This window comes from Salvelinus sp. IW2-2015, linkage group LG2 (assembly GCF_002910315.2).
Source record: "Salvelinus sp. IW2-2015 linkage group LG2, ASM291031v2, whole genome shotgun sequence".
Lineage (NCBI taxonomy): Eukaryota > Metazoa > Chordata > Actinopteri > Salmoniformes > Salmonidae > Salvelinus > Salvelinus sp. IW2-2015.
Window position 1 is genome coordinate 17951383 of NC_036839.1, and position 27142 is coordinate 17978524.

Genomic DNA, 27142 nt, shown 5'->3' on the forward strand with positions numbered 1-27142 from the left:
ATTGTTGTGACAGACTAGCGGTCTTATGTGATGTCTCTTGGTGAGTAGCGTGTTTGATGAGCTTCCTGCCTGCTGGACAGGCCCTGATGTGGCGACTGAGAGAAAGAGGCTTGCCCTGACTGTTATATCTATGGAGCTCTTGACCACAGCCTAAGCATGCTGAATTATCTGTACTTTATCAGAAACTCCTTACTGTCCTTGAAAACCACGGGGCGTCCTTGATCTTTGTTACTGAGCTGTTAAACACAATGTTGGTCAGACGAAATGCAAATGTATTTCATTTTCAAATTGTTTATCTGACCGAAGCCCTTTAATGCCATATCAGGGTCCATAGTTATAGTGCAACATTTCATGTGTGTGTCACTGAACAAGAAAGATGCATTGGCCTAGTTTGGATGTCGTTTTTTGCTTTGTGATTATTCACAGATCTTTATATTTGTATTATGTTTTGACGTTGTGAATTTGCATCTTTATGTCTGTATTATTGAAGTGCATATTATTTTCATGATAAATATTGGGGCATTTATACTGATGCAATATAGAGCACAGTATTAATCTTTTAAAATGTTCTGGAGACTGGATAATCATTTGCATGCCGTGTAAACAAATTAAAAGATTCCCTCTGCATCTAAGTTGAGGCTGTTGTGTATATCTTTGATTTGCACGATTTATGAAGTAATTAAACATAATACAAACATTTTAATGTCTTTATTAAAATATTCCTACATTGCACTGCCATCGCCACAGATCATCCCTGTGAGCTAGGATAAAGATCTACAGAGATCTCTAAACTTTGCTCAAATCCATCCAAACTCTGCCTCCATGTCAGAAATGTGGAGAAGGAGAGAGAAGTCCGAGTAGTGTCACAGAATAACTCATGCATTTTCAAAGGGCAACATTTTAAAGCAGCTGGGATGACCAACGATTCAACTTCTTTTCTCTCACTGCTGTGTAGAAGCTCCCTGGGGGGCGGGCAGGTTTGGTTTGAGATGTGAGCCAGCAACTGAAGGGTTGCCAGTTCAAATCCTGGGTCCAACAGGGGAAAATCGTGCGGGAAGTGAACTGGCAACCGGAGGGTTTCTGGTATAAAATCCTAGATTCCTTCTGTTGTGCCCATAAGCAAAGCCCTTAACCCCCCACAACAACAGCCCCCTGGTTGCTCAGTGTGGCAGCCCCCAACACCTCTCCAACAAACCTGTATGTGTGTCCCTCGGAGGGGTTGGGTTAAAAGCGGAAGTCAAATTTCGGTTGGACCTTGTGTGCAATTGGCCTTTTGTTCTTTAGTGGTAATTGCTGTGAGTACATCTGTACAAATCCATTATAAAGGCTTCATCTCTGCCTTTGATGTAAGATACTTCAGGCGAGATTCTTTGTAGTCTATATTTAACCTGACTTTGACAACAGTCAGGTTAGTTATGATTCCTCTCCCCAGTAATGAATGGCATTAGTTCTGAGGAATAGGTTGCTGAAACATCTATTCTATACCGTTGGAACTATACATCTAAATATTTCAGGCACACAAAAAAAACATATTTGAAGTGGCCTTTTTACATTGAAACAGTGTTGTAGTAGGGATAAGTCCCCGTGGTGATGAGAATTCCGCCCTACATAAACTGAGACAAGGTCAGACATGTTTATGTAGAGCAAATGAAGCTGCCAATAGTTCCACATGGACCAGCTGACTGGAAAGGTTAATGTAAGCTAATGAGAAAACCTCAAGTGGAACGTCTCTGAATTGATACTATACTCACCTTCAGAGCACACCAGGTTGTTTTTAATGACGGCCAGTGTGCTGATGATGTTTACTAAGAAATTGTGCATTTATTGAGTCACATGTATGGATCATTATAAACTAGCATAGTATTACAACCCACATTTATTGTCTTCTTACCCAGTACATAAGGTAAAATAACTTTAACACAAAACAACCTCGGGACCCTATATAACCCGCCACACTCTCATACATTTTCTTATCTACGTTTAACAATGAACAATAAAACATCTCACTCTCTATATTGATCTCCTGTTAAAATGTGACATTTACCACACGGCTTGAAATACACACTGTGAATACTGTGAGACAAGGGGGGCGAGGGGAGCAGTAGATTTGTGACTTGTCCCCGTTGTGATTTATGAACGCACCTCTTCAACTAGACTACTGCCAAAACCATTTCCCCAAGGATGACACTAAGACAAAAAATACAGAGGTAATGTCCTTTTATCTCTACTCCAATACTGTTTTACTGTCATAGCAAAAAAAACACCAGATCCTTCCTCAGTGCTGCAGCTGAGCATCTAGCTAGCTTCCCCCAGGGACATACAGAGGACCAATGGGATTTCTCCCCCTTTCTTTTTACAGTGGAGATTATTTATCTCAACCCTGGCAGTTGCTATAGTGACCTTCTAATCGCAGCCTTTCCCTCCCGACACTATGTCTTCAAGAGGTAGTGTGAGATTTAAGGGTTTGGATAGAGAGAGGACAGCACACAGGTTGAACAATGGACTCGTGATTTGGCATGATTATGTGCCCCATGGGGCCATTCTAACTGTTTGACCCCAGCCTCTGGACCAACACAACTCAGGTTCCAAACAGGTTCCCTGTTATAAGGCCAGATCTTTTTTATATGAAATCCCTCCAGAAAGCTACAGCTACCGTGGCCTGCTGCAAAGCTAAAACTGTCACAGAAGAGATGATTTCTTCCTCTTTACAAGAGAGGTATGAATTTATGGCCATGATTTGGTGGCAAGGGAAAATGTTATTATTATAACATTATTATCAAATGTTTATGAAATAATGATTTTGATGCTCTGTGACAGATCAACATTAACCGGGCCCCAAAGCAGTTGGTGCAGCTCATTCCACCTGAATACACAGAGGGCGAGTTTACATAATCTGCTATAGGACAATATCTAATGAATGTAAACACACAACATGTCATTTTGAATAATTTGATCATGCTGCAAAGCAATATGCTGTGGTGTGTGTGTGTGTGTGTGTGTGTGTGTGCGTGCGTGCGTGCGTGCGTGCGTGCGTGCGTGCGTGCGTGCGTAGAGGATCTAACACCTTTGACATTAGAAAGCGGGACATGTTGACAAGTCGTCTGGTTCCAGTCAATAGCCGGACACTTAAAGGTCAATAAAATACAAAGTGAAGCTGAGGAAGTAAAGGATCTAATCGATTTATTTCACTATCCAACTACTCCCTCTGTCTATTTCTCTCTCCCCAATTTATTTCTCTGTCATTCATATTCAACCTGGCATTATCTATACAGACGGAAAAAACAAACATTTAAAGCAAAGACTCAATAGCTTATCAAAATATCTTACTCTATATTCCACCTTATAATTCCTATTGTACATCATGAAGATCATTGTAATCAAATGTACTGTGAACACAGTGACAAAGGTGTTACAATAAATACGGGTCATGTCCCCTCATAGAATATCTTCTACATCGTAGTATATGTTTTGTAATGTACCATTGGCTTTAAATGGAACACAAGGGCTGCATTTACACAGGCAGCCCAATTCAGTTTTTTTTTCTCCCACTAATTGGTCTTTTGGCCAATCAGATCTTTTTACATCAGATCTTTTTCAGAGCTGATCTGATTGGTCAAAAGACCAATTAGTGAAAAATAATATCAGAATTGGGCTGCCTGTCTAAACGTAGCCAAGCAGTCACAGATATTGATATGTACTGTACAACTTGACGTACACACTGAACTGACTCCATGTCCTTGTAGGGTTGGAGGAACCAGGGACTGACAGACTGACCACCACAGCAAAATAAATGGGTGTTACTTCACAGCATTCAGGCAGAGATCAATATATCAGTGGTGTGGATATGTAGGGGTTTGTGGAGAGGTCTTACAAGGTTCCATGTTTCTTCTGTCATCCCGAGACTGGCTTCAGACATGGATATGATCACTTGACTTGAACTTCCCGTGTTTTGGCAATGGGAGAGGTGTGTTTGTGCTTACCTAACGTTTTCACACGGGGAGAGCTGGCATAAGGACCTACAGTGAGAACAACAATGCTGTCCAACTACATTATGAGTACGTGCTCCACTTCCAATAAACAAGGACATGGGTGGGAAGCTAACAAATGAATAGCTGATTGAACAAAATTCACATCATTATGGTATGCTTGTTACAGTTCATTACAGTCCAGAAGAGTCTCCAGACAGACGCGGCTTTGATGATTGGCGTCATTATGGCAAGAGACTGACTCTGGCTTCAGTTCAGAGAGCACAACAAGAGCACATGACACAGGACCCGCTCTGTACACGAAGGACAGAGAAAAGCTGTGAAGAACAGCGCTGAGCTGAGCTGTGGTGGTGGTCCAGAATCCAGTATCGTTCCATGATATTGTTCAGAACCTAATCTCTCTCCATTATCTGGAGCCGCTCCAGAGTATGACGTTATGATGCTCTGCCCACTGAAACGATCTGGGTGTGAATACTGTGCAGATAATCCAGATTATCATCCAGACTGTTGATCCTCAGCATGCCACTCCTTTCTCTGTCAATAGCCCTGTTTATACCCGCTGTTAATATGCGATCTTCGTCCTGATCTTGTCTGTTTACACTTATAAGATCTGATCACAATGCGTCTTTTAATTGTCAACACTTGTCTAAAAATGTGGGCACAATCAGAATGTGAACAAGATCAGGACAAAGGCAGCAGGTTGGAACCAGGTATAGACAGGGCTAATGAGGCAGGACTCGGATTGGGGCAGACACCTTTCTCCATTCACCTTCATGCAATTATCTTTGCAGCGTTGAATGCCTGCTGTGTAGACTCATTTCTAAAATAGGGGGAAATGAGAGCTGTGCTTTGACATCAGTGATATGCAGATCCTATACCAGGAAACTCAGTTTTGAGAAACGCCAGCTCCTCCCACCTCACCAGCAGTAGTCTCAGTCAACATGGCTGCCTTGTAGTTTCATAGCCTGCCATTACATACAGCACATGTTATTTTACTGAAAGAAATGGGTCACTAGTAGACTGATAGATAATTGACATTTCACCACACTGCAATTGAAGAGAATGTGATCATAGTGCTTTGTTTTATCCATGGTGTCTCTTTCTATAATAAGGGGACAGATCCCTTATTATACCCAGGACTGAGCTCTGTATCTGGGCTGGTCTATCCATGGTTCCCTTGGCTGTGCACAGGGACGGAGGAGTGAAAAAGAGAGGAGTGAAAAAGAGAGACACGGACACGCCCCAATGTCCTTCTATATGATCGTCATATTCCGTGTGTGGACATTTTACATCAAAACGTCTTCAATCCTGTTCTGTATGGCTATTATTTCACGTCATCCACAAGTACAGTGTATGACCCGTCTCTATGGTGATGACGTTTGAGAGGCTCTGATTGTGTGGATGATTGTATGGTATTCATGTAGCTGAAACTGTAAGCCCTGAGAAAGCCAGAAACTGACCAGCGGTTGACACTCTTGGGATATACTGGATAATTACATCTGAAAGGCATTTTTTGTTCCACATCTATTGTGTGGCGTTAATAATTCAATTCCATAATTCAGTTCAACATTGAACAAGAAGAAAAAAATCACTCAACCATTTTTCGATTCAACATTTGTCTCTTTTGTAGGTTAAAAAACAAGTACAGTAAAACCATGTAAATAAAACAAACAGAAAAAAACAAGCAAAGTATTTCTCCTTTCCATGTACAGCATGTGTCTGCTGTAGGCTACATCAACAGTCTACCCTCAGATAAGATAGCGTTTCATCAAGATAAAGATAACAATAGCAACTTTGATAAAATGTCTATATTTACTCTATATTTTCTACATAGATAATTTGCCTATATGCATTTATTTATTAAAAATGTACTTAAATGTCTGAATACCATAGAGTTCCCATGTAATGACAGACAGACAGACAGACAGACAGACAGACAGACAGACAGACAGACAGACAGACAGACAGACAGACAGACAGAACACTGGAGATCAATAGGCTGGCTGGTTCACTGAGTAACTTACTGTGACTGGAGAGAATCACATTGGTATGGCAAAGAGACCTGATGGCTTGGTTTCATATTCCCAAAGACAAAGGCCTCAGAAACATGTACAGAATCAAAGAGATTTAAAGAGATGGAGGAGAGACAGTGCTGGGTTTGATCTAGAAGGGCAATAACAAGGTCTTCACTGCAGGTGGCGCTGCTGCGTCACACACATGGAAATACTATTGCACTGACTGAAGTGACGGGAACAACAACTGCATAGGATTTACCCCATTTTGCTGTTGCTAAAGTAGATTGGTTGGGTGTAAGTGTTGGGTTTGGTAATAAACCAGCAAAGAGAGTTGGTGTTGGGATAAATCAGGAGCCCCAAGTATTGGGTCTGGTCTGGTGGGGGCTATTGAGTGTTTGTTTCAAGGTGGGTCTACTTGTTTAGGAGAGAGGGGTATGGGAATATGATTATGTGTTCTACTGCACCTGAGACATCAATATCACGGGCTGTTCTGTGTAATCCATATAAAAGCTGTGTCCTGCTCCTCTGTGAGGTGAAAGCCCAGCAATGTCAACACAGAGAGAGGGCTGCAGCGTCCGTCCCACAGTATGAGAGCTGCTATTTATAGCTTAGCTCAACACACAGTCACAACATGAGAACGAGATTGACCATCAAGGAAAATCGCATCACAACAACCCATCAGTTCAAATGACTATTAGCACTGGCCACTTGGAATTGGCCTTTCAAATACAGTACGGTAGGCTGTAGAGCATCTCTGTAGAGGTACAGATACATTGTTCAGAATCAGATAAAGCCACCTCTCCACATCCTATATTCTCCTACTGTATAACCGTTCTAAACATAGACACATTGATTGAACGTATTGCTTTAAAAATGTAACTAGATCTGAGATTTAGATTCAGACCGGTCTCATGGATAATAACAACAATCAAATTGAATCGTTATAATTTGATTGTTTGTGTGATTGAAAAATGCTAAATCAAACTGGCATGAGTTTATGAAAAATCACACCAGGAATAACAACAAAAAAATAGAACATATTTTCATTGCTTTCGCAAGTAAATCTGTTTAAGGTGCTTTTAATGTGGTTGCCATGGCACTGTGCTTTGTTTCTTTCCCTCCATTCCTGATGATCCAATCAGTGATCTGGGAAATGTGTTCTNTTTAAGGTGCTTTTAATGTGGTTGCCATGGCACTGTGCTTTGTTTCTTTCCCTCCATTCCTGATGATCCAATCAGTGATCTGGGAAATGTGTTCTCACACCCCCCCATCATCCACACATCTCTCTGCACAGTGGAAACCTTTAATTGAGGATTGTAAACCCATCAAGTAATTTCCACCCCTTGGTGTCTTTTTTGAGCAAGGGGAAATTGTCATTCACTGCRACCCATCAGCTCCTGCTGAGATAGCTCAAGAGAAAATTAAGGACTATGGCTCAGGGAGTACAATTGGGGGATCAAYCACTATAAAATCACTGGGATACAGGGAACCATGGCAGATTACAATATAAGACAGCCAGGCTTTTTAAAATGATTTTGTGCTGCCCGTTCCGCAACGGGAGAAATAGAGACAGTCAGAACCAATGCACCAGCACTGCTACAGAGCAAAGATATTTAATGAGGCAGATCTGCAACTTGAGACAAAATCAAGTTGACAAGCTGACTTTTTCAGGACCTTAATGAGTGCTTAATTCTGGGGATGCAGGGTAAAAAATGAATCATGAAAGGCCATGTTGGGCTGTGACTCAAAGAGAGTGAGAGAAAGAGAAAGAGAGAGAGAGAGAGGAGAGAGAGAGAGAGAGAAAGGGCCTCAGCATCTATTCTGCACATCAATTCAGAGCTCTGGGTTCCAATGACAAGAGCCCAGTAACATGGTTTGGGAGATAGGGGCTTTGTGGAAGGGTGTTGGTGGAAAAATATGAGTTCATATAATTCTGACAGATCCCACTCATAGACTTGGGTCCGTAGGGCTGCAGATCTGCAGCTCCACATATGGCTGAAGAKAGTCACAAGCTCAGAGAGCATTGGGCTCACCTGCTAGCATCCCCTATATCGACCCACAACAACAGAAAGCAAGCCAACCAATAATAGAYACAATGTTCTGAGGAGTAGCATGACGTAAAGGGACCTTATTTGTGGCAACCACACTAAAAAGATACATCTATTTTTGTTCTCTAATAAATTACACAATAATATTAAGAATCCAAACCAAATCGACCCYTGAAATGGCTGTGTAAGAGAGAGGCCTCCTGGCTGCACCAGTRTGTCCCTGGAGGTGTGTCCTGTTCCTCAGGCCACCAACCACAGGAGAAGGAGCAGACAGATGGGGCGTGGTGGAGAGGAGGCGTGGCCTTGGCCTTGGGGGTGTGTCCTCCATGACAGGAGCAGTTGTTAGCCTCGTTCTCTCTGTTCTCTCCATCCCGGTTCCTGTGGTCTGCATAGTTTGTGCGTGGCGTGGCCCTCGTCATGTGGGTCACAGTAATGGAGGCAGGGCAAGAGGGTTGGTAGAGGGGGACAGAVGGACGGGGGGCTGTACTGTGTCATTAATAAGGGGAGAAGATYATGGAGGGGTGCGTGGCCCTCAGGGGCCCCGGGGCGGGCCGGAACAAGGTGGGGCTCAGGAAGGGCGTCTGAAAGAAGGTGGTGCCCGCCGGGTGGCGCAGAGCCAGAGGATTGGTTGCCATGGTGCACAAGGTGGGCTGGGTGAGGGGCGACGGGCAGGAAGCCAGTGGTCAGGCTCTTGGTCAGTGCTTCTGGAAGGCCAGTTTGGTCTGAAGGAGAAGGGGAGAGAGCAAGAAGGAGAGAGAGGAGAGCAGAGACGGAGAGTGCATGTCATTCTTGAAGCGCACACATTTACTCAAAAGTAGAGCACACATTTGCTCAGCAAACCAGGGAACATTGCTCTTTTAGCACCATTGTTACCTTGATTAACATGCTCGTACATTTCTCCATACTAATATCCGTTCCCTCACCACAACTACCCGTCCCTCTAGGTGGACTTGCCTATGAACACTCTCACACAGTCAAGACAAAGAACAAAAGACCGAACCCACTAGACCATGCTTACAACTTCAACCCCTTTATAAAGTTTACCAGTTAGAGCATTCGTTTTCTGTCCTCCAGTTCTAAGTGTCCCCTGCCACCTAGCCAGTTCCAGTGGTTAAGCCAGCTGCCTCACTCCCTTAACCAGCTGCCCACTTCCCCTGTCCCTGCCTGCCCTGGCCTGCACTCACCTGAGTAGAGAGAGAGTGAAGTTGTACTGGCTGAACATTTCTTCATGGCAGACACGGCCCCGCCTGCATACCCAGCCCATCTCACAGTCTGCAGGGGGAGGGAGGATGGGAAGGGGGAGTGGAGGAGATGCGAGAGGAGAAATAGGGAGGTGAGGTGGGTGGAGCGGAGGAGATGGGAGAAGGAGAGGTTGGGAGGTGCGCACATGACAGGAGCACAAAAGGGATTAATACAGAGTGCTGATTCAGGCTCAGGCTTTGTCAGTAGGGTAGTGCTGGGGGTAGTGCTGGGGGTATTCAGCCTTGAATGTCTCAGGTACCAGGGACCCATTCACTACCACAAAGCAGTGTCCTTAACCTTTCTGACAGCACAGGCAACAGGCAGGCATGCTGCTTCACTGGAGAGACAACCCTAGGAGGAGGCAATGAGTGTGTGTGTGTGTGTGTGTGTGTGTGTGTGTGTGTGTGTGTGTGTGTGTGTGTGTGTGTGTGTGTGTGTGTGTGTGTGTGTGTGTGTGTGTGTGTGTGTCAGGGTTGGGACAATTTCATTAAAGTTCAGTCAATTCAGGAGATAAATATCAATTTATTCAGAGATTGAACATTATGGCCATATTTTCTTAGAGATTTTCCAAATTATGGGTCTAAACTTGAATTAACCTCCAAACGGGCTGCAGTGTCACATGTGTAATGGTGTGTGTGTGTGTGTGTAGTTGTGTGTGTGCCGTTCTCACCGATAAGCTGAGGGGGCGGCTCTTTTGTGGGGCTGAACTTGGGTTTGGGGCTTTCCTGCCAGACGGTCCTTGTGTCTCCTGCTGTTCATGTGCTGAGGAGATCAGAGGAGAAACATTAGTCTGCTAATTAGTTTATATATGTGATTTATCTAGTAGACCAGTGTATCTACACCGAGTGACAAAACATTAGGAACACCATCTAATATTAAGTGCCCCCCCCTGTCCTCAGAACAGCTCAATTTGTCAGGGCATGGACTTTAAAGTGTTAAAGCGTCCACAGGGATGCTGGCCCATTTTGACTCCAATGCTTCCCATAGTTTGTCAAGTTGGATGTTCTTTGGGTGGTGACCATTCTTGAACAGACTCAATTTGTCAGGGCATGGACTTTAGAATGGTATAAAGCGTTCCACAGGGATGCTGAGCCCATTTTGACTCAATGCTTCCCTGATGTTATGTCAAGTTGGATGTTCTTGGTGGTGGACCATTCTTGACAGACTCATTTGTCAGGGCATGACTTTAGAATGTGTATAAAGCGTTCCACAGGGATGCTGGCCCATTTTGACTCCAATGCTTCCCTGAGTTATGTCAAGTTGGATGTTCTTTGGGTGGTGGACCATTCTTGATACACACAGGAAACTGTTGAGCGTGAAAAACCCAGCAACATTGAAGTTCTTGACACACTCAAACCGGTGCGCCTGGCACCTACTACCATACCCCGTTCAAAAGCACTTAAATCTTTTGTCTTGCCCATTCACCCTCTGAATGGCACACATACACAGTCTACACTCAATTGTCTCAAGGCTTAAAAATCATTTTTTAACATGTCTCCTCCCTTTCATCTACACTGATTGAAGTGGATTTAACAAGTGACATCAATAAGGGATCATAGCGTTCACCTGGTCAGTCTATGTCATGGAAAGAGCAGGTGTTCTTAAGGTTTTGTACACTCAGTGTACACTATTTAGAGGACACAAAAACCACAAAGAAAACCACTCCTTCCCACTATCTACAGTATGCACGTCTATTTCTCTCTCCTCTGTTCTACTACCAACTGGCTAATCCTAGTTCATCAGAGGAGCTTTTAACAGTGCCATTGGAATGCACCACTAAGGCTTGTTGTAGGCAAGGTTGCTACACATGCCCATATATACTGTATCTTTTCCATGACCAGCTAGTCTGAGAGAGCTGCAAAACGTTCCAGAACCATCCCACCATACGATTACATGTACGACTTAATAAACATCACCAGGGAAACAATTTATCTCTGAAACAGCCTAGAAAAGAAGTTCAATAAAACCATATGCCTAGATTACCACACCATAAACACGTCAATATCCCGCATTAACATACTGCTAACAGCTCTTACAGGCTCAAACAGACAGTTCTGAGTGGATCACCATACCATCTGATACACATCTGCATAGTGTGGGAAAACAATCACAGCATAAAAATATAAAATGCTCATACGATGCTTTTTCCAGAATGGCTTTATTGTAATAAAAATGCAGCCGCTGCCGCTGTGCCAGGTGAATTCAAACACACATTTCCACTGCTAGCATCACCTTAGGAATTGTAAACCTTCCACTGTAACATGGGCAAAGAGCATTTAATACGTTTGTCATTACATCATGGGTCCTGTGCTACCTTTAAAAGTGGGAGGGTTGAGGTAGTGATGTCATAGGTACAGTCCAGTCGGAAAGTATTCAGACCCTTCGATTTTCCACATTTTGTTACGCTACAGCCTTATTCTAAAATGGATAAAATATTTTTTCCCCCTGATCAATCTACACACAATACCCCATCATGACAAAGCAAAAACAGGTTTTTAGAAATGTTTGCTAATTTATTAAAAATCGGAGGAGAAGGGCCTTGGTAAGGGAGGTGACCAAGAGCCTGATGGTCACTCTGAAAGAGCTCCAGAGTTCCTCTGTGAAGATGGAAGAACCTTCTAGAAGGACAACCATCTCTGCAGCACTCCACCAATCAGGCCTTTATGGTAGAGTGGCCACTCCTCAGTAAAAGGCACATGACAGCCCGCTTGGAGTTTGCCAAAAGGCACCTAAAGGACTCTCAGACCATGAGAAACAAGATCCTCTAGTCTGATGAAACGCAGGAGTGGCTTCGGAACAAGTCTCTGAATGTCCTTGAGGGGCCCAGCCAGAGCCCGGACTTCAACCCGATCGAACATCTCTGGAGAGACCTGGAGCGACGCTCCCCATCCAACCTGACAGAGCTTGAGAGGATCTTCAGAGAAGAATGGGAGAAACTCCCCAAATACAGGTGTTCCAAGCTTGTAGCGTCATACCCAAGAAGACTCCAGACTGTAATCACTGCTAAAGGTGAAAGTATTGAGTTAAAGGTCTGAATACTTACGTAAAATGTAATATTTGAGTTTTTAACTTTTAATACATTTGCTAAAAAACTATTTAATCAATTTTAAAATAAGACTGTAATGCAACAAAATGTGGAAAAAGTCCCTGAAAATAATTAGTCCAACCAAGAAATCACGTGTTAAGTTTGTTTGAAGAGGTAGTTCTATAGTCTGTCCCTTCAACATCTATTGTAGAGTGACATCATCTATCTGTCTGCTCGTGTCAAATAAAAACCTATTCATCATGTGACAGGATACACTTGAAAAAGAGATTTAAATCTCAATGTGACCTTCTCTGGTTAAATAAAGGATAAATGAAAATAACTAATAACCCCACAGAGCCAAAAACACTGCATTTGAATGAGAGTCTTATTAGGTTAGCACTCTCTATCAAGCACTTCTCAGGGTGTGCAAAATTACCTACAAACCCCCTCTGTTTCCTCTTCTCACCTTTCATGTCACGCAAACAGCGCCAGGAGTACTGAGTAGCTCAGAGGGTCATATCGCTCCCTGTCTATCTCCCATACCCCATGGCTACATTCACAATATCTTCTACTCTTTCCAGCTTATTTCGGGTKATTTTGAGCTCCATCAATTCAGAACACTGTCAGGACACGTTTAGTGGAGGTGGAAAGAGACCCAGTGTGTCAGATCTCCACATAGACTAGTGGCTCAATGGCCTCACTGTGAGAGAACATGAAACCAGATCTTGTCCAGTCCAATCACCTCAGATCCACTCAGGAAGTCAACACACAAAATTATACCCCAGCTGTTTCACTTCTCTCCCCATTGCTGAACCCTCCACACCCTGTGCAACCCCCAGCCCTCCCCTGCCACCATCCCCTCGACCCCCAGCCTCCTCACCTGGCTGAGCTGGGTCTCCGAGTTGACYTAGATCTCACACACCTCGCAGTGGAAGTTCTTGCTGGGCACCCCCACGCTGCCCTTGGTGCCCAGGCGCTTGCTCTTGCAGGCCGAACGCCCCCCAGCCCCCGCCATCTTCCCCCGGCGCCGCGGCTGGACGCTCTGGCCCTCCAGCATTTGTTTGTGCTTCGTACCTGGAGGAGTGGATTGGGAGGAAGAGAATGTCAGATACACTCTGGAGCAGGTACAGTATATATATATATATATATATTTGTCATTGGGGCAGAGAGAGCACATTTTATAGCTAATTTCCTGCTATTCTACACATTTTCTGTAAAAAAAGATTGTTCTCAGTTTTAAAGCTAATAGCCTGTAATAAAAATAAATAAATCATGGCTTATGACGTGTTCCTATGCTATCTGAGGGGGCTGCAGGGTGTGCTACGCCAGAGACTGTCGTGTTCGTACCACTGTTGTGTGCCTCCAGCTGGGATGTAGAGTTGACCGTGACCTTGCACACGGGACAGTGGAGGTGTGGCTTGATCCTCTTGGGGTCCTTGACCTCCTCACCCCCCTCTGTTCTGGAGGTGTCCGGCTGGCTGCCTGACTCCAGGGCTGTTCCAGGGGCCTCAGGGCCCTGCTCGTGGCCACTGGTATCTGAGGCTCCGCTCTCTGAGGCCTGGGAGGAGGGGGACACCTCTCCCTGGGGCCCGGGGGACAGGGTGGCCAGCTCCATGGAGGACACCTCAGATACAGGAGTCAGCATCACTGAGCTGCTGCTGCCAGGGCTCTCGCCCAGCTTCACAGCCTCACAATTCACCACTCGCTCCAGGTCAGCAGGCAGCAGATCTGGGGAGGGGAAAGAGAGGAGGCAGTGGTCAGTCACTGAACATTACACTGGGTGGTAAGGGAAGAGTGAAGAGCTCAGTGCCTGAACAAAGCCAACGAGGTCTACAGTTGATCACTGCAGTAGGACGTTCAGTGACCCATAGGCCACTTCATTTAAAACCTCTCTAGGGTATGTGGCACGCTACCGTCCCACCTGGCCAACATCCAGTGAAATTGCAGAGCGCCAAATTCAAAAACAGAAATACTCATAATAAAAAATCATAAAACATACAAGTGTTATACATCGGCTTAAAGATGAACTTCTTGTTAATCCAACCGTTGTGTCAGGCTTCAAAAAGGCTTTACGGCGAAAGCGATTATCTGAGGACAGCGCCCAGCTCACAAAACATTACAAACAGTTACCAGCCAAGTAGAGGAGTAACAAAAGTCAGAAATAGCGATAAAATTAATCACTTACCTTTGATGATCTTCATATGGTTGCACTCACAAGACATGTTCGTTTTGTTCGATAAAGTCCCTCTTTATATCCAAAAACCTCTGTTTTGTTGGCGCGTTTTGTTCAGTAATCCATTGGCTCAAAGGCAGTCACAACATGCAGACGGAAAATCCAAAAAGTATCAGTAAAGTTCATAGAAACATGTCAAACGATGTTTATAATCAATCCTCAGGTTGTTTTTAGTCATAATAATCAATAATATTTAAACCGGACAATAGCTTCGTCAATATAAAAGAAAAACAAGAAAGGTGCGCTCTTGGTCGCGCACAGAAAACAGCTCTGGGACTTCCCAGGGTCCACTCACTCAGAGTGGTCTTACTCCCTCATTTTTCAGAATACAAGCCTGAAACAATTCCTAAAGACTGTTGACATCTAGTGGAAGCCATAGGAAGTGCAATCTGAGTCCTAAGTCATTGGATACTGTATAGGCAGTCAATGGAAAACTACAAACATTAAAAGAAATCCCACTTCCTGGATGGATTTCTCTCAGGTTTTCGCCTGCCATATCAGTTCTGTTATACTCACAGACATTATTTTAACAGTTTTGGAAACTTTAGAGTGTTTTCTATCCAAATCTACCAATTATATGCATATCCTAGCTTCTGGGCAAGAGTAACAGGCAGTTTACTTTGGGCATGCTTTTCATCCGGATGTCAAAATACTGCCCCCTACCCCAGAGAGGTTTAAACATACCACTGTATTCTCTCACAGGAAACATTATGTTCAGAGACAGAGCTGTGTTAATCTGTCCCTTTGGGTTAAAATCAAATGCTGATAGTATAGCTGAAATGCTAACACATGAAATGCATTGGTAAATGCTCATTCCAATGTACTGCCTTCAAACGCTTCATATTTGAGAATGTGTTTATAGATTATGGAAACAGATTGTAAAAGCAGCATTGCAAGCAATACATTTGTGAGTGAAAAGTGACATGAAATAATGGTTGTTCTCATTTGAGGCTAACGTGGAGAATTTGCTCCTTTCTATTTAGTCATTTATCTACAAATGACCGTGAAGCGTTTGAACATTGGAATGAGCATTTACCAATGCATTTCATGTGTTAGCTTTGTGGCATTTCAGCTATACTATCAGCCTTTGTTATTAACCCCGAGGGACAGACTAGACTAACACAGGGTAGATTCAATCTCTCCGTCTCTCTCTCGCTATCTCGCTCTTCAAATAGCAACTGAAGGTCCTAAGGCTGAGTCAATATAAACAAATGCATCGACTGCACACACACACACACAATGACGACATTTTGTGACGTTTTGGACTCCGGTGAGGGTTTTTTCGGCTGTTCAGGCACAGAACATTTTTTCTAGAGGCAAGTTGAAGTTCGGAGCCGGAATCTACACACCTTCATCTGTGATTGTTTAACAGTAGGTATTCTTTAATAAAGTCTTTGTTGTCATTCAAAGAGAAATGACTCGTTTTCATGCAAATTTTTCCATTGAAAAATACTGCACCAAACATCTTAGTTAAATGTAAAATTGCGCGACTAAGACCTCTTCGGCAAAAACTTCAAAATTAATGACATATTTCTTGAGATATCTTCGATTAATTCGGACTATTTTGAGGAAATGTATACTGGCTACGGCATCTCAAAATGGAAAAACAGTACTATTGCCGTTATTTCTCATTTTTAAAGAGAAGGCCTTTTAAGAGTGTATGAGAGCACACTCGTTCCGTTCGGCTAGCTAGTTCGGATAGGCGCCAGCCGAACTGAAGCACACTCTCAAACACCCTCCACAATCCTACTGGCCCCATTGATTTTCTCTTCCAAGTCCCAGAGTAAATTCATCATGGAGATAAGGGCTCTTCCTTATCGTTCTCCTTCCGGAGGAGAAGGAACCCTATAAGGCTGAGATTAGACAATCCTTCCTCTCTGTAATGTAATGCGAGACTGAACCCCTGGGAGATTCAGGTCCCCCCTCCAGCAGGGGATTGGTATGATCCTGGGCTTATGTGAAAGACAAGGATTGGGCCACCTGAGAAGACTCTGGGGGGGAGGGATAGTGATCAATGGATTTAGCAGGAGGCCCATAGAGGAGGCCCAGAGAGGAGGACAGAGGCTTGTGGGAATTAGTCGCTCCTCAGATGCCAGACGCCTTAAACTCATGAAGGGTTTTATTCTGAGCAGGAATGTTTAAGGTATCGTACCGCTGTTCACTTACAGTGCCTTCAGAAAGTATTCACACTCCTTAACTTTTTCCACATTTTGTTGTGTTACAGCCTGAATTTAAAATGGATTACATTGAGATTGTGTCACAATAACCCATACTTTCTCAGTTGAATTGTGCTTTGCGAAATGTTTACAAATGTATTAAAAATGAAAAGTAAAAATGTCTTGAGTCAATAGGTATTCAATCCCTTTGTTTAATGCAAGTCTAAATAAGCTCAGGAGTAAAAATGTGCTTAACAAGTCACATAATAAGTTGCATGGATTCCCTCTGTGTGCAATAATACTGTTTAACATGATTTTTTAATGACTACCTCATCTCTGTACCCCACAATTATCTGTAAGGTCCCTTTCAAATGCCTCGCAAAGAAGGGCACCTATTGGTAGATGGGTACAAAAAAGCAAACATTGAATATCCCTTTGAGCATTGTGACGTTATTAATTACATTTTGGATGATGTATCAATACACCCAGTCACTACAAAAATACAGGCATTCTTCCTAACTCAGTTGCCGGAGAGGAAGGAACCGCTCAGATTTCACCATGAATCCAATGGTGACATTAAAACAGTTACAGAGTTTAATGACTGTGATAGGAGAAAACTAAGGATGGATCAACAAAATTGTAGTTACTCCACAATACTAAATGACAAAGTGAAAAGAAGGAAGCCTGTACAGAATAAAAATATTCCAAAACATGCATCCTGTTTGCAATAAGGCACTAAAGTAAAACTGAAAAAAATGTGGCAAAGAAATTAACTTTATGTTCTGAATACAAAGCGTTGTCCCGTCGTCCGTGAGAGATTTACATGGTTATCAAAACGCCACGACAAGGTAAGCCTACACGAAACACAGCCCTTATTTTAAAGTGTTTCTAAAATTCCCTATGGGAAAATGAATGGTGGGAAAACGATTGGAACCATTTCCCTGTTTGACCACTAGGTTTTATAGACACCTCCACTGTGGGGCTCTATAAATGCTTTCTGAATGCACTGTATAAGGACTAACTCTGGAGGAACTTCTGGTAAGTTCTTCCCACATTGATGCACATTATACAGATAGATGTAAAACATGATACAGCTTGACTTTGAAATGTCCAATGACTCAAAATCAAATAGTACCCTTACTTCCTAGACCTCAAATGTCTTAAAAAGAAAAACAACCATGGCAGTGATGTTGCGGAGTAGCACGACACAGATGCATCTTTGGGTAAGCACAAGGATTCCCTTTGGGAAACACCCTTTGTCAATCAGTGTCCTCCTCACTCATTCCAAATGTTCCCTGACTGACTGACTGAAGTGACTGTCACCCCAACGCTGGCTGCCAGCTCTAAGGCCAGTGTATTGGCAGTGAAGAGCCCCACACTGTCTGAGGAGCAGAGGGCTACAAATCCCTCTCCTGCAAAGAATCAATGTTCAGATCGATGTCTTGTTGCAAGTCACTCGCTTATTTGACCATGGAAAGGCAGAACAGTCCAATTAAATCAGTGTGTAGGGCTTAGACTGTAAACAGTGCAGTATCTGAATACCGTGTCTGTAAACTGTAGCATCAGAGGGTATTGACTACATGACAGAGCTGACTGTTGTCATAGAGCTAGTAGCTATATTAATATTCTGATTAGAAGACTGTTAAAACAAGCTCACTCACTAGCGGAGCAGTGGTGAGACCTCATCACCATGTTCGTTAAATCAGCAGTGTGGAAGCCACACACACACACACACACACACACACACACACACACACACACACACACACACACACACGCTTGTCTAGAATCACTAGTCCGTGACACTCTTAAAGAAAATGGACAACTTCCTCAAGGGAAATCCACGCTATATTTCATCATTACAGAGACGTCTGAGTCCTGTTCCCCTTGGAGACAGCTTCAACAAAAGAGTCAATCAAACGCTGAGGTGATTGATGGTTGTCATTGACGATGCCGGGCCCAGTGTCTCTAGGCACCAGTATGCCAATCTCTCTCTCTCTCTCTCTCTCTCTCTTTTTCAAATGGAAAATCATTCAACAAAATAATAATCATAATTTATATCAGTCTAATCGAGGTGTAGATTACATGACACATGCCAGTGTTCTAACTTGTAACACAGCTGCATGGGATTTCTACTAATACGACTCAGTGCATCCAATGGCAATGTCTGTAAAGTCGGCTAGTGTGGATATGATGGAATCTATCCCTTGATTGGTTCTCAATGGGTGGCAACATGGGCATTTTGGTCCGATTGGCACCTGCCATGCTGAGTTAGATGACAGACAGAGATAATTTCAGTGTTAATTTTGAGTGTTCCCCAATTACAGTTTGGCATTGTCGAGCTCACCGCCACTGGCTCGCTTGGCTGCATTTCAATTTCACATCGGGCCAAACACACAATGTGGCTTATTAAAGAGCGTACCTCATTGCAAAATTGACTCAGAACTGTAAAATGATTTACAACATAAAAAAAACAGGCACAGCTTATCTACTTTCTCTTTCCACCGCCTCTCTTGTTCCCCCTCTCCTCTACCCCATCTCTCTCTCTACCTTTCATTCATTTCATCTTATCTCTCGTTTTCTACTCTTTTCGTCCTCGCCGCTGCAACCGCCTTTCAGACCTTTCACTACGACGACAGAATATTTATATTAGATTTGATGAGTGAGAGCGTTATCTCGCTCCCAGTCCTTTGTCCAGTTTCTCCTCTCAGAGAGAGAGAGAGAGAGAGAGAGAGAGAGAAAGAGAGAAAGAGAGAAAGAGAGAAAGAGAGAAAGAGAGAGGGAGAGAGGGAGAGAGAGAGAGAGAGAGAGTCAGTCAGTGAGCACTGGGGGAAAGTAAAGTGTAGACTCTCTCCCAACCCCCACCTCACTTCACCCTGATACCTTCCTATCTCTCCTCACTAATATTCCCTCTAACATCAGAAAGAAACTAGTTTGAAATTCAGGTCTTAACAGTAATATTTTTCAGGCCAGAGTGGTGGAGGGATATATGGGAGGGAGGGAGGGATGAAGGAGGGATATACAGGATAGAGGAGGAAACTAGTCTAGCAGACAGATCCTCGAGTCCCATCGCTACAGATGGATAAACAGGGCTTCTGAATCTAAATGGGATCAATCATGTAATGTAATGGAGTAATGGATGCTCTCTACTGACTTCATCAAAAGAGCACGGCTACATTTACATGTATTGGTCCCAGACTCAGGAGAAACATCCATAGTCTAGTCAGGTCCATTGTGGGGGATTTCTCTCATGTCACAAACAGTACGCCTACGTCCTAAATAGCACCCTATTCCCTATGTGGTGTGCTACTTTTGACCAGTCAAAAATAGTGCACCACATAGAGAATAGGGTGCCGTTTGGGACACAGCTTATATAAGTGTGCTGCAGTCAGATCATTCCTTGACTTCACAGAACTCTTTAGGAACTCCTGTACAGGGACCAGGCGTTTCTCTACAAGCAGGGCAAACAGAGGGGAAGGGTGCAGGGAGAGTAAATTGAGAACGTTGGGGTAAGCAAACAATCCCCCAGGCTCAGAGCCACCATCCACCACCACCACGGGGGACAGATTGGATATAAGGCCCAGCTGGGAGGGGCCTGGGGACCACGGGGGTTACGATTGGATGTTTGGGGGTACCGCCGTTCTATCCTCTCATACCCATGTTCCTGATCATGGTGTATGTGTGGGACAGGCCCTCCTGTTGTTAGACTTTAAACAGCAGACATTAAATAACACAGTAGAGAGGAGGGAGGGAGGGTGGGGGGGAGGGAGGGGGGGAGACATGGTAGCATCAAGAAATAATAATGACAAAGTACCGGAAGAGATGAGAGAGGGATGGAGGGAAAGGGATGAGATGAAGGGAGAGGGATGGAGGAGGAGGAAGATGGGAGGACCGGAGAGAAATGGGGAGAGAGAAGACGGATGAAAGGAAGAAAGAGGGATTGAAAGGGGTGGAAAGTGATGTAAAGAGAGTAGATGGATAAGATGTAGGATGGAGAAGAGTAAAGGGGGAAAGAGAGGGATGAGGGAAGATAAGTGAGCAAAGGGGAAAAGCAGAAAACATCAACAGAAAAAGGAGAGAAAAATTGAAAGAAAGATCATCTACACAGAGTGAATATAGATAGGTTTCTGTTGTTCCCTTTTCTCCCTCTCACTATCAGTTAACTTACTCGTTGCCTCCATCGGGCCTGTGTCCATGAGTGCGGGGAGGGTCTCAGTGGGAAGTGTAACAGTCGCAGCAGTCTTAGCCCTCTCTCTGTCCCGCTCTCGGTCTCGTTCCCGGTCTCTCTCCCTGCCTGTGGACGTGGCTTCCCCAAGTCGACGCTGGCGGTTCTTCTGGGCCTCCATGGCTTTCAGCTTCCGGGCATGTTTATGCCCCTTATAGTGCGCTTCTGCCTGGTTCTGGAAGGAACCCCAAAGAGAGCAGAAACACCACAGGAAGGTTAGCAGTAGCACTTATCCATAAATTGCTGTAAGAKATGCACATTTAAAACACTCAAATATACAGTACCTCTGCAAAAATAGAGATGACATTTTCATCTTTACACACACAAGACCTGGGTTAAAACACTATTTAGGACATTTCAGTTACTTTCAAAGACACTTGGAAGTGAATATTTAGATATTTTTTATTTGAAAAGACAAGTAGTTGAAAATTGGAATGTATTTGGAAATACCCTTGGAAAGTATTTGAAAATACTCCAATACACTGACTCAAATACACTCCCATACATTTAACCCAGGCATTTGTAATAGGCTATTTATAGAACATTATTTGAAAATACTTTTAAATAGAAGTAGTTGATTCGGGCCACATTATATGAAAATATTCAAATACGCAGAAAACAATTATTTAAATAACAAATATTCAAATACGTATTTGAACCCAGGTCTGACACATGTACACACACACACACACACACACACACACACACACACACACACACACACACACACACACAGCTGCCTGTGTGAAGGAGAGAGTCTGTTCCTACCTGATAAGAGCACTGGCACAGTGGGAGGCCAGAGGTATAATTGCATGTGGAATGTGCAAAAAGAGACAGGATTCTATCTCGAAATCAGAATACTAAATAGGCACGCTGAGACAGACCCTGCAAACAGCACGCACGCACACACCACACTAACACAACATACCAAGCATACTGTACACACATGTGCACATTTTGTCACATTCTCAGACACACTCAAAACACACACATACATTCTCCAAAAAGGACATACACACCCTGCAGCACATTTTACCTTCACATTTGAATAATTCTCATGACCCAGCTCAGTCCATGGGCAAATTCCCCGCTATCAGAGCAAATAGAAATAGCAGATGAATCGATGAAGAGATCTCTCATTAAAATGTAAACAGATTAAGCTGAGACCTGTATTGGACTAATACCAATTCAGTCTTGTTGGAGTGATGGATGACTACAAAGAAGGATAAATGACTAACAAGCATTACATGCCCCCACAAACACATACATATCCCCCACAGACAGTGACACATGCGCTCTCTCTCTCTCTCTCTAACACACAAACAGAACCTCACCATACATGACATTATGTTTGTTTTGACAAACTGCATTAGGACTGGGTGGAGTGGTGTCAGTAGTCCAAGCTTTCATCTAGACTAATGTTAATTACTGTAAGAATACAGTTCAGTACCATTTTCACAAGTATGTGGTGAATTTAAAACTCTCAGTACAAAACTCCCAACCTGGTAACACTTGTAACACATCCAGTCTTACATTCAAAACCTTTCATTGTGCATTCATTTTGTTTGGAGACATCTTTCACCATACAACCTTTGATCCAAAATAGAAGTTTACTGTGAAATTTAATGAGTACATTAGTTTAATCACCAAAACACAACATAATGATATCTTCTCAATTTAGTTATTTTAACAACCAGTTAATCCAATAGATAAAATTGTTATTTGACTGTAGATGCTACGGTACTGTAAATTACAGTACATTACACTGTTTTCACATTAGGCAATACACTTGCACTACCCATTAAATGTGACTGAACATCAAATTTCCATCATTTCTATCTCATGTGTGATCAAAGGTGTGATCATTAAAGACATATTTCACAATGTAACAAATTAAATACATGACAGAAACATCATGTTTAGCAGGCACTAGTTTGCATGAAGACTGTCTTGAGCATTTGGCCATAGGTACTCATCGAAATCGTAGTAAATATCCTTATTATTCACACACCTGGTGAATAACCTTTCGGTATGGCGAATCGAAGCCTGGTCTGGGTTGATGTTATTGCATGCCTCTTCGATGCCCTGAAGGAGGGTGGTACACTTAGGCGGATGGCAATCATACATCTCCACCTGTATTGTAATCGTGTATTGTACTTTACAGTAATGTATTTTTTACATGTATTGTAGTGTTCCTGGACATGGCTCAGTTCGTAAGAGCATGGCACTAGCAACACCAGAGTTGTGGGTTCGATTCCCACTGGAGTGTTACAGAACTGTGTTAGCCAGTGTCAAGAAGACCCGAGCAACTTCATTCTGGGGATGCATTTCGTTCTTGTTTTGGACTTTGCGGATGATTTGCGTATTGGTATTGTATTGCTATTGTATTACTGCACTGTAGGAGCTAGAAACACAAGCATTTCACTTCACCTGCTGTAACATCTGCTTTTATGTGCACGCGACCAATAAACTTTGATTTGATTTCTTTACAAACAGTATTTCTCTTGATCTTGTCAATACTGGATCAGATTTCTTTTTTTAAACTTACTGTGGTGTGAAATCATTAGTCATCATCATAGCAGTACATTTGAGTATATATCATACTATTTATGTTTCTACTTTAGAGACATACATTTTTATTATCTATTGTAGTTCTCTAAATCTGTAGCAGACAAACCAGTATACATGTCAAATCTATAGGTTTACCAAGCGGATTAAGTAATAGTAAAATATATTTTTACAAAAGAGAAGAGAATCATATCAAAAGTAATGTGAGCATTGCATTGTGAAATTACTTTATATGTGGATGTATTGAAATGTGAAACGTGTATTTCTAGATGAAACATTAAGTTTGGCGAAAAAGTGACTGTATGATTTTGTGTGTTGTACTTTTTGATGAACTTTTGTACTAAGAGTTATGAAAATTGCAACAAAGCGATAAAAAAAAAAAAAGTATAATATTTTTGCTCCTGGGTGCTGATTGGCTGAAACCATGGTGACTGTGAAATATCAAGCCTACTGCACAAACAGCAAGACAAATAGTGAGCTCAGAATTGATCAACTAAATGCATTCCTCACTCTTGCTGTTCTGCTCTGTCGTGAACTCATAATGAAGAACTCACAGCCGTCTCTCAATCCAGCTCCTCTTTAGAATTCGAAGAATTTCCTATCTCGCCATATAAATGCAAATAAGTCATAAAATAACCCAAGCCGCAAATAGTCCTGAAATGAATTGTGGGGAAGAAATTAGAATGAAGAGAAAGAGTGGGTTCTACTTTGATGGGCAAGCCAATGAAGGAATCCTAAGTGTTAGAGAGAAGCGTGGAAGTGACTCACCCTGTTCAATTAAGCTTCTCTCACACAATGAGACCTTCTCATTAGAATGAATACAACACACTGATGCTCCTTTTGGGTTTTGTATCTTCTCTCAACTGCCTCAGGCCCCATGAACAGACAGACAGACAGACAGACAGACAGACAGACAGACAGACAGACAGACAGACAGACAGACAGACAGACGACAGACAGACAGACAGACAGACAGACAGACAGACAGACAGACAGACAGACAGACAGACAAGACAGACAGACAGACAGACAAGACAGACAGCAGACAGACAGACAGACAGACAGACAGACAGACAGACAAGACAGACAGACAGACAGACAGACAGACAGACAGACAGACAGACAGACAGACAGACAGACAGACAGACAGACAAACAGACAGACAGACAGACAGACAGACAGACAGACAGACAGACAGACAGACAGACAACAACAACACAGACAGACAGACAGACAGACCAGACAGACAGACAGACAGACAGACAGACAGACAGACAGACAGACAGACAGACAGACAGACAGACAGACAGACAGGACAGACAGACAGACAGACAGACAGACAGACAGACAGACAGACAGACAGACAGACAGACAGACAGACAGAGCAGACAGACAGACAGACAGACAGACAGACAGACAGACAGACAGACAGACAGACAGAACAGACAGACAGACAGACAGACAGACAGACAGACAGACACGACAGACAGACAGACAGACAGACAGACAGACAGACAGACAGACAGACAGACAGACAGGACAGACAGACAGACAGACAGACAGACAGACAGACAGACAGACAGACAACAGACAGACCAGACAGACAGACAGACAGACAGACAGACAGACAGACAGACAGACAGACAGACAGACAGACAGACAGACAGACAGACAGACAGACAGACAGACAGACAGAAACAGACAGACAGACAGACAGACAGACAGACAGACAGACAGACAGACAGACAGACAGACAGACAGACAGACAGACAGACAGACAGACAGACAGACAGACAGACAGACAGACAGACAGACAGACAGACAGACAGACAGACAGACAGACAGACAGACAACAGACAGACAAGACAGAAGACAGACAGACAGACAGACAGACAGACAGACAGACAGACAGACACGTCTCATATGACAACAAAGCAATGTGGGTCAAAGTAAAAACCAAGGCAGATCAGATCCATCAGAACCATGGTCTATGGCTATATGCAGTTAAATGTGTCCACTGTGTACAGTAATAACAAACCAAATGATGTACCTACTGTTCTGTGTCGGGAGCTTTGGCTATAAATAAACCAACAGCAGCCATCAACACTTCTTTAAACACTACATGGACTATAATATTTCACCATGTCGTCTGACTGATCGGCCGTGAAAATGCTTATGAGATTATTGTGCTGTGACAAATCAGCTCTGCTCTCTTTCAGCCCCCGTTACGTTCTCCGTTCTCCAGTCCAACTCCGAGCCATACAGGACGAGACACACAGAGAGACAGGGAGACACAGGGAGTGTGAAATGAACATTAGCATGAGCCCTTAGCTTTTTAAAGGCACTGACTGTCACGTCACACCACCAGACATGAATGCAGGCTTTGAGACTCCTTCTGTAATGAAAAGCGCTGAATACATTTCTTATTACACGTTCTCTAAATAAGTCTGCTGTCTCGATCACTATCTGACTATTCAATGTGCTACATCGAATGTACGTTCACAACGAATATTCTTTATATTTCAAATAAACATTACAGAACGTGGAGCTAATGTACAATATCTAATAATAGATAGTATACAATATACCGCAAATAAATACTTATATAGAGATCTCCTCATTTTCCATTTGAAGTTTATTTACAGCTTGACTGAGGAAGTTTTCCTCCTCCCTATAATGGGCTGTTTAAAGCTCAGTGCCCCCCTACCTCCTCAGACCCCCAGACCTGACACCTCTCTCCAACTGTAGCTGGCGCTGTGCGGAGGGAGGGTGGGAATGGGATTTGCTCTACCGTGTGAAGCCTGGAGAGAACACCTGCCAGTATCTACTCTGCTTCCCTTTCCCCCTCAGCCTCAGCTCACCCTCTTCTGTGTCTCTGCTCCTCTTTGAAGATCAAGTCTCAAGAGGATGTGTGTGTGTGTGTGTGTGTGTGTGTGTGAAACAGTATTTGTGTGTTCCTCTGTGCGTATGCGTAAGTGAGAGAGCGAGAGAGAGAGGGACAGGGAGAAAGAGTTTTTTTCATTTTAAAATAAGCCTTTGCCCAACTCTTAGGTGCTTGTGTGTTCAAGACATTCCATTTCATTGGTTGTTTGTTTATGTGACTGTGTGTATGTGACTGTGACTGTGACTGTGTGCGTGTGTGTGTGTGTGTTTGAGGTGGCAGGAATGGGAGAAATCAAAAGAGCAGTTGAGAATGTTGGCTCCTGCCTGGGCTCGTGATTGTTTCTGCTCTTTGCTGATAAACGGAAGCTTTCCCTGCTGTCTAATCCCTCGCACCAATACAACCTACCGCAGTACACCAACACACACACACACACACACCACTTCCGATATCCAGGAATACAGAAAAGCAAATGAATACCTTCCGATTGAATAATAAGAACATTTTACACAGAGGAACACACATGCACGAGCGTTTGGATGCACACACACAAACACACGCATGCACGCTCAGAGCCCAACTGGACTCCCTATCAGCCGCCACAGACAAGCTGCTGTGAGTCAGTGAGGATGATAAGAGCTCAGGTCATTTGGAACGGCTTTGTTTTCTTAAAACATTAACTTCTTGCAACTATAGGGGGTGCTGTTCCGCATTAGCATATTTGTGTCTCCAAATTAAACTGCCTCGTGCTAAATTCTTGATC

The 27142-nt window shown here is 43.3% G+C and overlaps 1 protein-coding gene across 1 annotated transcript in view; it reads right to left on the reverse strand.

The window, feature by feature from the left end:
- Positions 1-7164: 7164 nt before the first annotated feature.
- The window catches only part of LOC111972852 (zinc finger protein 385C), a 121860-nt gene continuing 101882 nt past the window's right edge, over positions 7165-27142 (reverse strand). The window contains 8 exon segments of the mRNA XM_070446236.1: positions 7165-8771; positions 9234-9270; positions 9272-9321; positions 9589-9592; positions 9962-10053; positions 13197-13390; positions 13664-14044; positions 20874-21105. Coding sequence (XP_070302337.1) covers positions 8544-8771; positions 9234-9270; positions 9272-9321; positions 9589-9592; positions 9962-10053; positions 13197-13390; positions 13664-14044; positions 20874-21105 — 1218 coding nt within the window. The 3' untranslated portion in view covers positions 7165-8543.